The sequence below is a fragment of the Melitaea cinxia genome, chromosome 9 (assembly GCF_905220565.1).
Source record: "Melitaea cinxia chromosome 9, ilMelCinx1.1, whole genome shotgun sequence".
NCBI lineage: Eukaryota > Metazoa > Arthropoda > Insecta > Lepidoptera > Nymphalidae > Melitaea > Melitaea cinxia.
The window spans coordinates 545,452-563,746 of NC_059402.1; the positions used below are offsets into that span (position 1 = coordinate 545,452).

General features: G+C 38.4%; 1 protein-coding gene across 1 annotated transcript; it reads right to left on the minus strand.

Annotated features, from left to right (window-relative positions):
- LOC123656525 lies at positions 1-9,903 on the minus strand. The gene is made up of 10 exons (XM_045592195.1): positions 9,891-9,903; positions 9,716-9,774; positions 8,290-8,376; positions 6,329-6,425; positions 5,312-5,433; positions 4,993-5,098; positions 4,455-4,570; positions 3,492-3,623; positions 1,812-2,031; positions 1-80 (listed from the first exon to the last, which is right to left on the minus strand). The coding sequence occupies exons 1-10, from the start codon at positions 9,901-9,903 to the stop codon at positions 1-3; spliced, it is 1,032 nt and encodes a 343-aa protein (XP_045448151.1).
- Positions 9,904-18,295: the final 8,392 nt, after the last annotated feature.

Consider the following 18,295-nt stretch of genomic DNA (forward strand, 5'->3'; position numbering starts at 1 on the left):
TCAGTTTTCAAACTGAATATTAAATATGGTCTCGCAGGCCGCTTTGGCCGCTGCCTTCCTGGCCTCTTTCTTGTTGGCCGCTGAAATTTAATAAAAATGTATTCTTATTAGTGTAATGTGTGTAAGAGGGATATAAATATGCGCACACAATATCTGTTACATAAAAACACTAATGAGAGTTGTTTAGTCAGTTCCAGCTAATTTTTGATCAGATTATTTAAAAACAATTAATTATTTTATTTATTAAAATTAAAACATCAACCTCAAGGCCATCAGGCCTCGTTTATAAAAATATAGATATTAAAAAAGCATTTCATCATATATATCGAATAAATCATCATATCGAATAAATCTTTTTTTTATATATAACTAGATCAGCAAACAAGCATATGGCTCACTTGATGATTAGCAATTATCGTAGCTTATAGACGTCTGCAATACTAAAAACATCGCAAACGCGTTGTCAACCCTATCCCCAATCCCATCAGGAGCTCTGGTCACCTTACTCACCACAGGAACGCAACACTGCTTTAAAACAGTATTATTTAGCTGTGATCCTCTGTAAGGTCGAGGTGTCCCACTAGGTAACACCTGATGGCAAGCGATTATCTTAGCTTATAGACGTCTGCAATATAGAAACATCTGCAGCGCGTTGCCGACCTTATCCCCAATTCCCTCAGGAGCTCTGGTCACCTTACTAACCACATAAACGCAACACTGTTTGAAGGCAGTATTATCTAGCTGTGTGGCTACGGCACTCAAGAATTTAGCCAGCCCCTCTCTTCCCGTGGATGTCGTAAGAGGCGACTAAGGGATAACAAGGTTCTACGACCACCTTGGAACTTAAGAAGCCGACCGATGGCGGGATAACCATCCAACTGCTGGTTTTGAAATACACAGGCCGAAGACGGGCAGCAGCGTCTTCGGTGCGACAAAGCCAGTACTGCGGTCACCGACCCGCCTGCCCGGCGTGGTGACTATGGGCAAAACACATGAGTTCACGCATTTTTGGCGTAAACTTGTGGAGGCCTATGTCCAGCAGTGGACTGTATAGGCTCTAATGATGATTATCTAGTCGTGATCTTCTGCAAGGTCAAGGTCCGACCCCAGTCGAGCGCTCCACATTTTGAGCAGGAGCATTCGTCTGTAACACTAGAAACATCTGCAGCGCGTTGCCAACCTAATTCCATCAGGAGCTCTGGTCACCTTACTCACCACAGAAACTCGACACTGTTTGAAGGCAGTATTATTTAGCTATGATCTTCTGCAAGGTCAAAGTCCGTTCCAGTCAAGCGCTCCACATTTTGAGCAGGAGCATTTTCGCAGTCCACCTTTGCCCACGTAGGCAATACTGCTTGAAAGCAGTATTATCTAGCTGTGATCTTCTGCAAGGTCAAGGTCCGACCCCAGTCGAGCGTTCCATATTTTGAGCAGGAGCATTCCTACGGAGCCCGGCCCACCTTTGCCCACAGAAGCGCGTTGCCGACCCAATCCCCAACCCCCCCAGGAGCTCTGGTCACCTTACTCACCAACAGGAACACAACACTGCTTGAGAGCAGTATTATTTAGCTGTGATCTTCTGCAAGGTCAAGGTGTCCCCCAGTCGAGCTGCTCCACATTTCGAGCAGGAGCATTCCCGCGGCCCACCTGGAGCTCTGGTCACCTTACTCACCACATAAACGCAACACTGTTTGAAAACAGTATTATCTAGCTGTGATCTCGTGCAAGGTCAAAGTCCGTTCCAGTCGAGCGCTCCACATTTTGAGCAGGAGCATTCCTGCGGAGCCCCGGCCCGGTCGGTCCTCGCCCACCTTTGCCGACGTAGGTGCGGCCGTCCACGTCGACGGCCAGGGTGAAGAGCGTGGCGGGCGGCGCGCCGCTGGCGGCCAGCTCGCGGTACTCCAGCTGCGGCCGCATGTACGTGAGCAGCGTGCACGGGTGCATGCGCGCCGCGGCCTCCGGCAGGCTTTTCACTTTGCTCTTGGCCGCGCCACCGGCCACGCTGCCGGCCTCCGATGCCGTCTCCGATATCTGAAACATTCATGGAGTCAATGTGGCGTCATCATCTTCCTGCCCTTATCCCACTTATGTAGGGTCGGCACGACATGTTTTCCTCTTCCATTCCTCTCTATTATTCGTCACTTCAGTGCTTACTCCTTTCTTTCTCATATCCTCACTCACACAATCCATCCATCGCTTTTTCGGTCTGCCGATCGTTCTTCGTCCTTCGACATTCATCCCTAACATTCTTTTACCGACATAGCGGTCATCCCTCCTCATTACATGCCCACACCACGCTAACCTATTGCTCCTCATTTTCTCTGTCACAGGTGCTACTTTCAAGCTTCCCCTTATATACTCAAATGTGACGTATGACTGCATTCCATATAATTTCCTTAATATTATATTCGCCGTCTGAAAAAGCGACGGGACATATTTGACGATGAAGACGGCTGGTCAACCTGATTAACTGTAGCATACTAGAGGGCTGAACTTCGATGGGAGTTGCACCCTACACATGATGGACCGACACCGCATCTGCTCATGGCCTACCAGCCGATTGCATGATAAAAACCAGAAGAAAAAATAAATAAATAAATAAAAATATTATATTCACTCTTCACTCGGCCTCATTATAATAAAGCAATGTTTAAATAATTAATTCTTACTTCTACTGGTCACCTTATCATAAGAACAATTATCAAAATTACTTGAAACTTATTATTTAACTGTGGCAAGAACAATTGCTTCCACCTGCAGGCTATCTGTTAGTCACTCATCATCATCATCATCACTTCAGCCTATCGCAGTCCACTGCTGGACATAGGCCTCCCCAAGTTCGCGCCAGACATCCCGGTCTTCCGCAATCCTCATCCAGCCGACACCGGCAATCTTACGTAGATCGTCGATCCAACGGGCCGGAGGACATCCCACACTGCGTTTGCCAAGACGTGGTCTCTACTCTAGGACCCGTCTACTCCAACGGCCATCGGTGCTGCGACACAAATGAGCAGCCCACTGCCACTTCAACTCGCTAATTCTGTAGGCTACGTCGGTTACTTTCGTTCTCTCGCGGATAGTCTCATTTCTAATCCTATCTTTAAGAGAAACCCCAAGCATAGCCCGTTCCATTGCACGTTGAGCGACCCTAAACTTGTGGACCAGTCCCTTCGTCAGTGTCCACGTCTCGGCTGCGTATGTTAACACAGGCAGGACGCATTGTTCGAAGACTTTTGTTTTCAAGCATTGCGGAATCTTCGAAGTGAAGAATCGACGAAGTCTCGAATCGAGAATCTGTTAGTGAATAAACATAACTAATGTCCTCTTATATACGCTTGCAACACCAGGATCATTGCCAGTGTGTCGCCGACCCTACCCAAGATCTCTAACTTGTTATTTAGCTGTGATCTTCTGTAACGTTTGATGTACTTAGCTGGTTAAGCCAAGTTTTATTCAAACTATTATTTTAAATAACACAGTTTAGAACTCACGGAGCTACTGGGCGGTCTCAGTTGAGGCACCTTGTGTCCCTCACACTCCCACTCAGTGAAGAGCTTGTGCAGAGCATACGACGCCAGCTGGATCATAGGCAGGGCCTCGTCAGTCTCCTCATTTTCACCTTCCTGCATTGCTTCACCTGCATTGTTACGAGATAAAATAAATATATATCGTAATATATATTTCTTCTGTGTGTGTAAGACAAACATTACTGAACTCCTTTTATAGAGTAAAATTTTAAAAATTAAGTATAAATAATCATAAATCAATTTAAAAAATTATCAGCTTTTACTAAATTATTAACGATTACAATTCAGCTAGTAACATCCCACTGCTGGACTGTCTCTTTCCCCGTGTAGGAGAAGGATCAGAGCTTAATTCACCACGCTGCTCCAATGTGGGTTGTCGGATATAATATTTCCTACTATATCAAGATCGCTACCAGGTATTTATGATAACAACAGGGGATGAGAGCTCTCCGAGGCATGGTGGAACGACCCACAAGACCAGACATTCAAACCGGAAACGGAGTTACAAATATCTACCCCAAGCAGTAATTGGTGTTGTTAGGCGACTACTCGCACCACTACACCGGAGCAGTTACTTCCATTTACAAATATCATCACTTCCGCCTATCACAGACCACAGCTAGACATAGGCCTCCACAAGTTCACGTCAAAAATGGCATGAACTCGTATGTTGCCCATAGTCACCACGCTGGGCAGGCGGGTCGCTGACCGCAGGGCTGGCTTCGTCGCACCGAAGACGCTGCTGCCCGTCTTCGGCCTGTGTATTTCAAAGCCAGCCAGACGGCTATCCCGCCATCGGTCGTCTGTCAAGTTCCAAGGTGGGGAGCTGTGCTATCCCTCAGTCGCCTCTCACGACACCCACGGGGACAGAGGGGTGGCTGTATCCCCTGCTGCCGCAGCCACCCAGCACACAACACCCAGTAGAACTGCTCCAGACGCACCCGGCGGGTCGGCCGGCCGCAGCAGGCCCGCCATGCGCGCCAGCATGAGGTCGCGGATGGCCTGCTCCGCCGCCGCGTTGCGGGCCATCAGCTTGTTCTCCCCTGGACACACAGTGGAACATTAGACACGCACACGCTTAACTGATTACAGAGACACGTCGTTTATGATTTTGATAATTCTTTTTTTTTTTTTTTTGTTGGAAAGGAGATATCCCTAGTTTGGTACCATGATAAGGAAACCGGGATCTGATGATGGAATCCCAGAGAAATCGAGGGAAACTCGAAAATCCGCATAACTTTTCACTGGGTGTACCGATTTTGATGATTTTTAATTTTTTGATGATTTTTAATTTTTTGACGTTTGTTAATTTTTTTCTTCTACTTACGTTGTATTACTTATCGATGTAATTGAAGCAAACAATTATTCTGTATTCATAATTTTTAAAACAAAGTGTGTCTAACAAAAATAAAATCTTTAAAATATATATAAGGCAGTATCATTTTATATAAAATGTAATAATTACCAAACCCCTTGTAGTTCTGCCCGTGTAGCGTGAGGTCCGCGCGGAAGCAGTGTGCGTTGGGCTGGTAGAACTGACCAGTGTTTACCACCGGCTCCACCTTGAACTGCTTCTTGGACATATTCACAGAATTTTTAATATTCATATTTCACTATTTATACAAAGTAGTGTTAGTGGGGGTGTAGTGGTGCGGTGGGGGTGTAGTGGTGCGGTGGGGGTGTAGTGGTGCGGTGGGGGTGTAGTGGTGCGGTGGGGGTGTAGTAGTGCGGTGGGGGTGTAGTGGTGCGGTGGGGGTGTAGTGGTGCGGTGGGGGTGTACTCACGCTGGCCACCTGCTCTCCCGGCATGATCTCGTTGAGCACCATCAGCGCGTTCTTGGGCGTGAGCAGACGTCGCAGGGTCTCATTCTGGCGACGTCGCCTCTCCTTGTTCGAGATCTTACGAACTGGGAAATACAACAACAGGCATTGTTTAATATTGATGTCATTAACTAACTTATATCCGTCTCCGATATCTGAAACATCTACATAATCTACAGTGGAGCAATGTGGCAGATTAGGATTCGACCCTCCTCCTACATTGGGAAAGAGACCTAGGCCCAGCAGTGGGATGTTAAAGGCTGTGAATCAATCAAAACAATAACATATTTTTTTACATTACTTGGTCGACAAAGAAGAGTACGGCTCATCTGATGGTAAGCAATTACCGTAGCTTAATAGACATTTGCAACACCAGAAACAACGCAAGCGGGTTGGCGACCCTATCCCCTATACCCAAGAGCTTTGGTCACCTTACTCACGAAAAACAACACAACACTGCTTAAAAACAATATTATTTAGCTGTGATCTTGTAAGGTCGAGGCACTACCCCAGTCGGGTAGCTCCATATTTAGTGCACGAAATTTCCTGCTATGTACCCCTAGCCTCAGTAACCTCAGTTAAGCTTATTATAATTTAGATATAATAATAGAGATACTTGATTTACACAGTGCACTGTTAAACTGTTCATTGTTTTTGCTGCACTATTTATCACACAAATTGTATCTTTTTTTTTCTGTAAATAAGTAAATAAATAAATAATAAATAATTACATTAAATATCACAGATTATTTTATCTGATTTCTTATAAATAATAAGTGAATTCCGAAACCAAATATAGTTATTTTAATTGTTATTTAAAGGGATGCTACTTTTTAGATAAAATTTTAATCAATATTAATTTAACCTAAAAGTTTCCAATTATTTTAATAATGACATTTAAGACCATAACTTACAATGAAATGCAAAATTACATCAAGTGAAATTATAATGGTTAAAAAAAGTTCCAAGTGGTGAACTCACCGCCTTGCAGCTTAGACTTCATCCATGGTGGGCGGGCAGAGGAATCTTCTGTTGTTACGTCCATCGTCTCGGTCTTCATATCGTCATCTTGCTGTTTCTAAAATAATAATGACCATAATTGCACAAACACAACACAAGCTTAGACAACACAACTACATATATGTAAACTGCAGTGCTTAAATGTCGTTAAAATTTAAAAATAAAAATCTCATCAAATTTAGTTCGTTGTTAGTAGTAGTAGGACTTTTTGAACTAAATTAGTTCTGCTTTAATAAATAAGGGAATTTTTTACTTCAAACGGAAAGGAAAAAAAATTATATTTCCAGTTTTAGTAATATTAACTAACTTTATTCAAATTGAATTTAAAAGTAACATTCGAATCGTCATTTTCCAATTTAAAATTTTAAGTGATTACTCTTTTTAAAAGTGAAGCTACTAACGATTCGGAATGTATATTTTGCAGTTATATATCATATCATCACTTCGGCCTATCGCAGTCCACTGCTGGACATAGACCTCTCCAAGTTCGCACCATAAATAACGTGAACTCATGTGTTTTGCCCATAGTCACCACGCTGGGCAGGCGGGTTGGTGAACGCAGGGCTAGCTTTGTCGCACCAAAGACGCTGCTGCCTGTCTTTGTCTTGTGTATTTAAAAGCCAGCAGTTGGATGGTTATTCCGCCATCGGTCGGCTTTAACAGTTCCAAGGTGGTAGTGGAACTGTGCTATGCCTTAGTCGCCTCTTATGACACCCACAGGAAGAAAGGGCGTGGCTATATTCTTTACTGCCATTATATATATTGCGTATTATACAGACTAAAAAGAGTATTATCATAGGAAACATTTAAAAATACAAAATTATTCCTCTTTTTATCTTTTATCTCATACACATACACATACGGTCATCTGTTCCTATGGTAATGTGTTGTCGGTTTTTCTATTATTCAGTAAGCTTATGACTTTATTTATTTATTAATTTACGAGTATATTTTACATATATAATATAATATATATTATATGGTTTTGGAATGGGGGGGCGCTAAAAAGGTATTGTGCCCTGGGTGCGAGTTAAGCTCGCTACTACTACGCTACTATTTCTGGTAGTTACAAAAATCCAAAATCGAAACGCAAAATTGAAAAAATAAATCAATGTTTAAGGCACGAGCAAACGGCTTGTTTTACATTAATTTATTAAGAAAGCTTTTTTCTAGGAAATTTAATTTCCTTTAAGAATATCACGCAAACTTTTCAAATTGATAACTGACGAGTTTTGTGTAAAAAAATGCGATAATTTTTAAAAAAACCTTAAGTCGTAATGATACAGCCTTTAATATTACTATCAAGGGCTCAAACTTTCACAATAATCTTTTTTTTATCAACATGAATGATATTTTCACAGTATCCTTAAAAGAAAAAATAGCCATTTTTTTGTGACAGTAATATACATATATGTCTTTCACTGAGAGTTTATCAGACTTGTATAATAATAATAATTATTTTTTTTTATTTACTAATTTATAATAAGGTGTAGTATGTATATATGTATGGTGTAATGTAATATGTATGTATGCATTTATATATGTATTCTGTATAAGTATTTGTATATTATGTATATATTAGCATGTAAGTTTATCATATAACTGCACCACATACCCTATCGCGAGCTTCTATTTAAATTTATCGTTTCTTAAGTTGGTTTGTCTGGAAAAATTGGCTAAATAGCCATAAGTCTGCTCATTGTACTTCACAGTCTGTAACTGTCTTTAAGCCTGTTTAATGTTAAAAATTAAGTTGTGGTGTAGAATAAAGTATAAATAAATAAATTATATAAATACAAATATTATGCCCAAACTCAGGTGGATATTGAACCTACAACCTATGGAACAGAAAGCACTACAAACTTAGGGTTAGTCATACACAATCTTTACAATATTTATATAGATAATATTAATGTCCTTACCATCTCCAGAGGTGGATGTGATGCCTCTGGTATAGGTTCGTTGAAGGTCTGATTTGGTGGTTGCTGGTATGAGGGGAAAACATTTAAAAACATCATTATTATTTTATTTATATAACCATGGAATCCATACAATTAAAAAAAAAAATTTTTTTACAAATACGTTCTTTTTACTTTGAAATACTGAGATGCTATCTCTTTTTTTAACCGACTTCAAAAAAGGGGAAGGTTACTCAATTCGACCGTAAATATATATTATGTATGTTCGGGGATAACTTCATCGTTTATGAACCGATTTTGATACTTCTTTTTTTTTGGAAAAGACATATCCCAAGTGTGGTACCATGATAAGGGAACCTGGATCTGATAATGGAATCCCAGAGAAATCGAGGAAAACCCTCGAAAATTAGACCACTAGTGCGTTTGTTATTTTTTTTTTCTGTCTACTTATGTTGTATTGCTTGTCAATGTAATTGAAGTCTGTTTTTTTTTTGTTTGTGAGTAAACACAATTATCTCTTTAAGAGTGCTATTAAGGTCTTATAAAGGTAAATGTGTTATCGCTTTCAATTTCATATCTAAAGTTTTTACCTAGTTATCACATTTTAAAACTATTTTAATGTTTAAATCAAAAATATTTGAAAATAATTTCTTTCATGTTAAATACTGAAATATATAACAAAGCTACTTACAGACTGATCAAAATGAACCGGTGGACACTGCCGCGGTGGTCCCATGTTGCCATTGTTGTAGTTTGGCCTTCCTCCCGACAGCTGGCATCAGTTAGCTGTGTTGGTTATGTGCATCCATTCACATACAAACTCATCCATACACACACACACGCACATACATTCATACATCAATAATATGAAAATGAGCGCACATTAACCTTGTTCCACGACATTCCTATCATGATCTCGACCAACTGAAATTGTCCCATCATACATTTCATATTTGAGACCTAGCATTTCTTTTAGTATCAACATTTGTTACAATTCCAGAAGGCCATCACATACTAGGAACCCGGGGCAGCTTACTGACTAACTAAGTCTAGAGAACCCGGTATGTGCACGAAACCACTGTTTCGTGACCATAATGACTTCTCAGCCTTGAGCCGCCCACTAAGAGGCTTACACCTAGTCCATACACACCACAGGCTGTACTTAAAAATCTCGAATAAATAATATTTGTAAGCAATGCCGTTGGTGGGAGCGAAATATAATACGAAATGTAAATCAAAAAAATGTATCATCTCATACCATATTTGCTTAAGGACAAATACAAGCTTGGCCCATTTAGTGAGCGGCTGACGACTTTAAGGCCAGCGCCAGAGGTATCTAGAGGCTCGTCATATCTCTGTAGTAACACATGGTTCATTATTATCAATATAATATTGAAGAAATAATCACTAATATCAGTAATTTGCTCACCTCCCCAGGTGATACGAAGCGTCCCGGGTTGTTATAGCGACCTGAGTAGCGACTATTATCTGAGAAAAATAAGAAAAATAACGTAAAATATGCATAAAAACCCTTAAGTATGATAAATATTGTTTGTATGCAGCAGAATGGCGCAGACCGCCTAGTAGCTATTTTTAACACTTACATTTGTTGTACATTTTTAGTACTTTCAGAACTCTTTTCACTTCTTTTAATATCAAAACACGAAACAAAACGAAAGAAATAAATTTTTGATAATTAATCAGAGTATGTAACTAATTTTACTGGCCAAACCAAAGGCCAAACAAATTAACAAAATAGCCACAGAGTACATGAAAATTGCCAAGGCCCAGTGTTACCCGAAATTTTTGCCCGTCTAATCAGTGTGACCAGATTTCACAAAGAGAGATTTCATTTAACCAAAAAGCTTAGATAAAACACCTTAGAATGCATCTAAAACATTTTAGTGAAAACAAGTTCATTCATCCTAGTTATGTTTTCTATCCCCCTCATACTTTATTTAAATTGCCATGCTATGTACAATAATTGTGTTTGCTCGCAAACGAAAAAAAAACCGGCTTCACTTACATCGACAAGTAATACAACGTAGATCGACGAAAAAATAGTCAAGAAACTACGCGTTATCAAAGATTACTCAAAAAGTAGTTATCAGATCTCGATAAAATTTAAATGTGACCACATGATAAACATCAGCTTTCGATTAAATTAAAAATTATCAAAATCGGTACACCCAGTAAAAAGTTATTGCGGATTTTTGAGAGTTTCCCTCGATTTCTCTGGGATCCCATCATCAGATCCTGGTTTTCTTATCACGGTACCAAACTAGGGATATCTCCTTTCCAACAAAAAAAGAATTATCAAAATCGGTACATCCAGTACAAAGTTATGCGGTATAATACAACGTAGGTCGACGAAAAAAGCGTCAAGTAAAAACGCATTATTAGATATAACTCGAAAAGTAGTTGTTAGATCTCAAATAAATTTAAATGGGACCAATTGGCACACACCACCTTTCGATTAAAACAAAATTTGTCGAAATCGGTCCACACGGTCAAAAGTTCTGATGTAACATACATAAAAAAAAATAAAGTCGAATTGAGAACCTCCTCCTTTTTTGGAAGTCGGTTAAAAAATCCCAATCAATATGTGCGTAGGAACAGACAGACATGTTCATTATTTAGCACGAAAGCATGCTTTTTTGAGCAAATGCTACCTATAAGTATATATATTATAGTAGTAATTTTTGGACGCATTGTTTTCCAAGCAAAAGAATTTGTAGGGGAACCTGTGGGACCAACGCTCTTCGACAGTGTTCCCACTAGATTACAACATGGGGTTATTCAAGTGGCAGACCAACAAATTCCTGAAAGCTGCAGATGCTGTAAATGTTTATAGATGGGGCTAATCACTTAACATCAGGTGACCGCCTACGCTTTTGTTCACTTTTATTATTAAAAAAGGGTGATTTTTTTAGTTCTGTGTGCAGGACCACTTGGTTTATTATTATCACTATACGCTCACTGGCAGAGAGTTTGCTATTAAATAGCATGTGTATTGATGTTTATGCTTTGAACATGCTTATCTAAGAGCATGCTTATAACAAGCATACTATAGGTAGAAGAATAAGCATGCTTATTATTAGTACATGCTCAAAAATAGACGGTCGTTTGATTTTTTAGCCTGCTCAATGCAGGGTGGGTGGATGGGTACGCGTTTTGAGCGCGTCTAAACAAAACAGATTTGCTTATGAGCATGCTAGTATCGACCAGTTATTTTACTAGCCTGTCATATTATTTTCCTCTCGCATTTCACTAAAAATCGACGCCTTGCATTCCAAGTAAAATCATAAGTCTATTTTGGAAACGTTTTCCATTTGGTGCTGCTATTTCTAGTTATTCTAATTATCCTCTATATATCCACTTGTATGTGTATATATAATATGCACCTATGTATATATGAGTATATATTTATATTTTATCTTTTTTAAGTTGATAGTAAATTGCGACGTTGCCACATCAATATACACAATAATATTCAATCCTTAGTACCTATGAAAGACAGCTTAGATTGACTTGCTTATTAAGACGCTAATATAAAATGCCTCCGGAAATTACCATTTATGTACAGTTAAATTTAGCTACAAACAGTATTACAACGTCAAAACTCGCATTATTTAAGTTTCATGTGCTAAAATGAAGTAAATCGGGAGATTTATTCCCTAAAATCGTTTATCGGTATTTATTCACCAAAATCGGATTCCACCGATAAATCGGTAACTTTCATCACTGACTCACGGCACGAATGATTACGAAAAGAATAAAAATTAAAGATATACCTACCTAATCAATTTTTTTAATAGATGTGGGATTCCCCAAACAGCTTTCCCTCTCAAATAATTAATATCAGAAAGTCATAGTTATAATCCATTCGATGAAAAGGGGAATACCCCGCATTTTTTCGAGAGTAGAAGAAAGTACCAGAATAGTTGAAAAACGTGAATTCTACCATAATGTACCAAATAATTTTTAAGTACTAGATACTGTTACCGGTACCTCGAAATCTACCAAAAAAGTTGGAATCTACTAAATCTGGTCACGCTGCGTTTGATCGACACAGGCCACGTTCCACCAAGCGTCCGCAATGCTTGTGTTAGAAAAACTCAATATGCACTATTATAAAGTTTATTAATTAACACATCAGTACTTAACGCCACTAAGTAGTATCGAGACCGCCTTTTACGTCTGTTCCGTAGTCAGTATATATTCTCTCTGCTTTTGATCTACCACCGCCAAAACTAAATAAATAATTCCCCGTCAACGTCCATTCCCCTCTTAAGTGTCAACTGTGTTGCCATGACAAACGAGCTATCAAAGGCCTGGCAATTAACCGATTTTACTGATATTAAAATGATAGTGTTGCTAAACCTTAAAATAAATGTTTTGATAATTGATCCATATTTTTAATACTCTAACATTCGGCTAATCCTGACGTCAAACGCGGCCTCGCGTTTATAACACAATACAAAATAAAAGACAATCAAATAAGAGAAGAAAAAAAAACAAGCATTCTTAATCATAGCCAATAACTCTTAGAACTAACATCGACTATAGGCTCTCTAACCCATAGCGACTCACTCTTAAGACTAACATCGACTATAGGCACTCTCACCCATAGCGACTCACTCTTAAAACTAACATCGACTATAGGCACTCTCACCCATAGCGACTCACTCTTAAAACTAACATCGACTATAGGCACTCTCACCCATAGCGACTCACTCTTAAAACTAACATCGACTATAGGCACTCTCACCCATAGCGACTCACTCTTAAAACTAACATCGACTATAGGCACTCTCACCCATAGCGACTCACTCTTAAAACTAACATCGACTATAGGCACTCTCACCCATAGCGACTCACTCTTAAAACTAACATCGACTATAGGCACTCTCACCCATAGCGACTCACTCTTAAAACTAACATCGACTATAGGCACTCTCACCCATAGCGACTCACTCTTTTAACATCTCTTAGAAGTCCGCTTGTCACAACTCTCTTATATATTTCTGGTAAATTAAATGTATTGAAATAAGATGATCCGCCTCTATACAATAATTTAAGTATATATTACTACTATGCATAAATTATAATTATCTCTCTTTATTATTCTCAATATGTTAAACAATCATTCATTCTTTTTATTAATCACTTTTATGGTTAACTTTCGTAATTGTTACATGTTAAAAGTGTATATCTTTATCTAATGATCTTATAATTAATTTACATTAACTTTACTCTTTTTTTTTTCAATTTACTTCTTTAATATAGTATAATCATATACAGGATACGTAATGTAATCTATAATACATCGGTACTACAATTCACTCAGCATACAATTGTACATATAATTTGACATATAATTAGATATTCACTTTTATGGTATTACATAAATAACTGTCTTTCATTACTATGGTATCATTATTTTTAAAATCATACATACATCAATAATTCATTCTATAACAGTATATAAGGTCTATATCACCTACCATCACTTTAGTTATAACCAAATCCACTTTCTACTCTGAATCACTTGTCATTGCATCATTAAAAACTAGCCAAGGGTGTAGCCTATCAACAGCAAAAACCGACCTATATGGTTTACAACCTTCTTTTCTAGTAATGGGGGTATCCTCTATCTCATAGCGATCATTACCGATAATTTTTGAGATTCGAAATGGCCCTACACATTTAGGCAATAATTTGCGACTCTGTCCCGGATCTGAACGGATATCTCTCTCGACTCTTACTAAATCTCCTAATTTATATTGTGTTGGTTTTTTGTGAGACCTATCAAAACGTTCTTTCTGTTTTTGCTGATTAATTTGAATTCGGGACTCTGCATCAGACCTAATCTTAACTCGATCTAACGCGGAATGAGAATCCGCGACTATAGGGTTCATGATACCGTCCGAAACGCCTGTTGTTTGAACACCAAATAACATCTCAGAAGGAGTGCGATTGGTGCTTTTGTTAATAGTATTGTTTAGTGACCATTGAATTTGTGGTAAGCATAAATCCCATTCATTTTCAGGTTTACCGTGATTAGCAGCAGTTATGGCATCGACTATAGTCCGGTTGTACCTTTCAACCTGGCCATTTGCCCTGGGAGAGGCAACAGCATTCAAAATATGCTTGATACCTCTACCATTAATAAAGTTTGAAAACTCTTTGCTAGTGAAACTTGTACCACGATCTGATATTATACGGCGTGGTACTCCAAAAAGCGAGAAATATTCTGTAAATACTTGAATAGTGGTGCTACTCTTAGTATTTTTAACTGGTTTTATGTATATAAATTTCGTAAAGGCATCAATGATTACTAAAATGTGACAATTTTTCTTTTTACTTATAGGAAATGGACCGCAATGGTCAGTGTGGAGCGTATCAAATGGTTTGCTAATTTTAGGTATAGGATGGAGCTCCCCTTCTTTAGCACCGGCCGGTAGTTTGTTATGTGCGCAGCTTAAGCAAGAATTGCAATACTTTTTAATAAATCGTCGCATTTTCTTAAACCAATAAATTTGATTAACTCTACTGTATGTTTTTTCAAAACCGAAATGACCAACATCGTCGTGATTCATACGAACTACCTGCCATCTTACCGATTTCGGAACTACCCACTTTAAATTGACTTCATTATTTTTATCAATTACTACTCTATATAAACGATCATTTTTATATTGTATAGTTCTTATGAATATCGACTATATCTTTAGTGTCTGGATCATTTAGGATGCTAATTATTCTTTGTATCTCTGAGTCCTGTTCCTGCACTGTACTCAGCCACGCATCATCATCTATTGCTAAAACATCGACAACGTCTACCACGACCTTTAATTCAGACGAACTGGGATTGCGCGATAAGGCATCAACGTGACTCATTTTAGCCCCATCTCTATGCTGTACTGTGAAATCGTATTCTTGCATAGTTAAGTACCAGCGAGCTACTCTAGGAATCAAATCCTTTTTAGTCATTGTGCTACGTATAGCGGCACAGTCCGTAACAACTTTAAACGTTTTTCCTAAAACATAGAGTATGAATCGAATTAAAGCACAAACTACTGCCAGAGTCTCAAACTTATACGAGTGTAGTTTGCTTTCATCTGATGTGGTCTGACGACTGTAATATGCTATAGGGTGGAAAGTCTCTAAATTTATACGTTGCATTAATATGGCGCCTATACCGATTTTACTAGCATCTGTATGAATTTCTAATTCGGCCTGGGGATCATATAATGCTAAAACGGGTCTGGTGGTTAATTTAGATTTTAATTCATTGAAAGCCTTTATCTGTGGCTCATCAAAACACCACACAGCATTCCTTTTTGTAAGATTCGTCAGAGGTTTTGCTATCACTGAAAAATTGTGAATAAAACGTCGGAAATAGCTAGTGAGCCCAACAAACTGTCGAACCTCGTGAACGTTTTTAGGTATGGGAAAATCAATTACCGCCTGAATTTTAGCTACCCCAGGGCGTATACCGTCTGCACTGATCTCATACCCCAAATAGTTTATTCGAATCTGAAAGAAATCGCACTTTTTTATATTTAACTTAAGTTGAGCTGATCTTAACAATTGAAAAACTCTTTCCAACTTGTCTAAGCCTTCTTCTATTGTTTGTGATGTCACTAAAAGATCATCCATATATGCTAATGCTAGGTTTTGTTTACCTTTCAGCATAGAGTTAATGATTCGCTGGAAAACGCTAGGTGCATTAGCAAGCCCGAATGGCATTCTCTCAAACTCAAACAAACCATCCGGTGTTGCAAATGCAGTATACCGTTTACTGTTTTCACACATGGGCACCTGGTAATACCCTGATGTTAGATCAAGGCTTGTAAAGAATTGATTACCCCCTAACCTATCTAATTGATCCTCAATGCGAGGCAAAGGATATTTATCTTTAAGTGTCTTTCTATTTAAGGCTCTATAATCGACACATAGGCGTTTATCGCCATTTTTCTTACTGACTAAAATAACTGGACTTGAATAATCAGAAGTACTTTCACGTATGATACCATTGGAGAGTAAATCTTCTATAATCTTATTTAGGTACTCACGTTCACTCTGGGAAACTCTATATGGATTATATACTACAGGTCTATTGTCAGTTAGGTTAATTTCCATTTCAGTTAGATTTGTTTTACCTAATTCTCCTAAATTCATTGCAAAGCAATCTCTGTATTTTTCGATTAATTTAAACAATTTTTGTTTCTGATCCTCGGTCACTATTGTACTTATTTTTACATCCGCTAAAGGTAAAGGCTCATACTGTTTGGTTTCTGTAGTTATACCTACATATTCTTTATTTATTTCGTGGTATTGCTGTCCCCGAGCTAACAAAGCTCCTTTAGTAATTTTTAAATCATTTAGTGACAAGTTGGCTAGCATTAGATACCCTTTACCTGCTTTGAACTGAAATATACCTGGTAGAACAATATATTCGTTGTTAGGTAAAGTTCGAAGATTATATTGAACAAATAGCCCTTCCGAGTATTTACTATTTGTAGTGACATCAATGGGCATAGTAGTTTTTGGTTCAATAACGTAATCACTTTCTGCATACACTTTAATTTTTAAATAACTATTAATCACATCTGGGGTTTGTATAAAAACTAAATCATCATTTGTTTTCAAAAGTATTACATTAGGTTTTTCCGTAAATGACTGCCCAACCAGAATTGATGTTTTTAAATAATGATTTTCTACGACTAGAATTTCCGTTTCAGCCTTAACGGCGCCTATTTGTAAAGTGACTACTACTTTACCAATTGGTTTTACAGAAGAATTGCCAAAACCCTGCAAAATTGGTAAGTTATCAGTAGCCCAAGTATCATGCAAGAGTTTTGCGTCAGATTCTCGTATAAGAGTACACTTACTGCCTAGGTCAACGTATCCTCGCAATGTTATATCACCCACTTTGACGTCTTTGTAAAATTTTGCATTATCGGACTCACTATTGGTAATACGCATGACACTCTTAGTTCGTTCCGTCGAACTATTATTTTTATTAGCTTCGCCAGTATTATTACTGTTCTTGCGACAATCTTTAGTTTCGTGGCCTAATTTTAAACAAAAGTTACACCTCTTTATTGGTTTATTACATTTTAAACTTATGTGTCCCATTTCATTACAATTGAAACATCTAACTGTATCTGTGCTATTATTGCCTTTAATTTGTTCATTTGCTACCTTATTAAACTGTCTGGATTGTTGATGACTATTCCGGTTGCGATTATTGATGGATGGCGTGTTGGTTTCATGTTGAGATACCGTGCGCAAGTAGTTAAGGACCTGTTCTGGTTCCTCAAACATACAGGCACCTGCCCCCATTCGTACAAACTTGTCATCGATACCATGTATAAGGCAACCAACTGCCTTTTTACCAGTTATCTCACATTTATTTATAAGCGCAATTTTGTCATAGTAATAATGTTCTAGAGGTTGGCCAAACCTACACCTAAGTTTTAACATTGTTGTTAATAAATCACCGTAGTTTTCGTTTGAGGGAAATGCTAATTTTAATTTTTGTGTCCACTCATCCCAATCATATAGGACTGAGGATAAACCCTGATACCACTTTTTGGCTAAACCACTTAATTTAGGAAGAGCATAATGACATATTTGGCGGTCATTCCAAGAATAAATCTGCGCACATTCGTTAACCTTGTTTATAAAATTTTCTATTGTTTGACTATTTTCACTAGGGTCAAATTCTGGAACAACACTGAACGCCACCGGAAAATTGTTTTGAGCCCAAAAATTTGAAGTTACTGGCGCAGAATTACTGTTAGGGTTATTTAATCTAGTAACATTATTTGTTGCGCTGTTATTGTTCGACAAACAAAGATCAGTTTGATCATTAACTGCAATGGGTATATTTAACCTATTTAATCGAATCGGCGATGTCAACGGGGGAGTTTTAGTCGACCCCCGGTTAACATTCCTACTGAGAGATTTATGTCTGCGACGCTTAGAATGCGCTTGT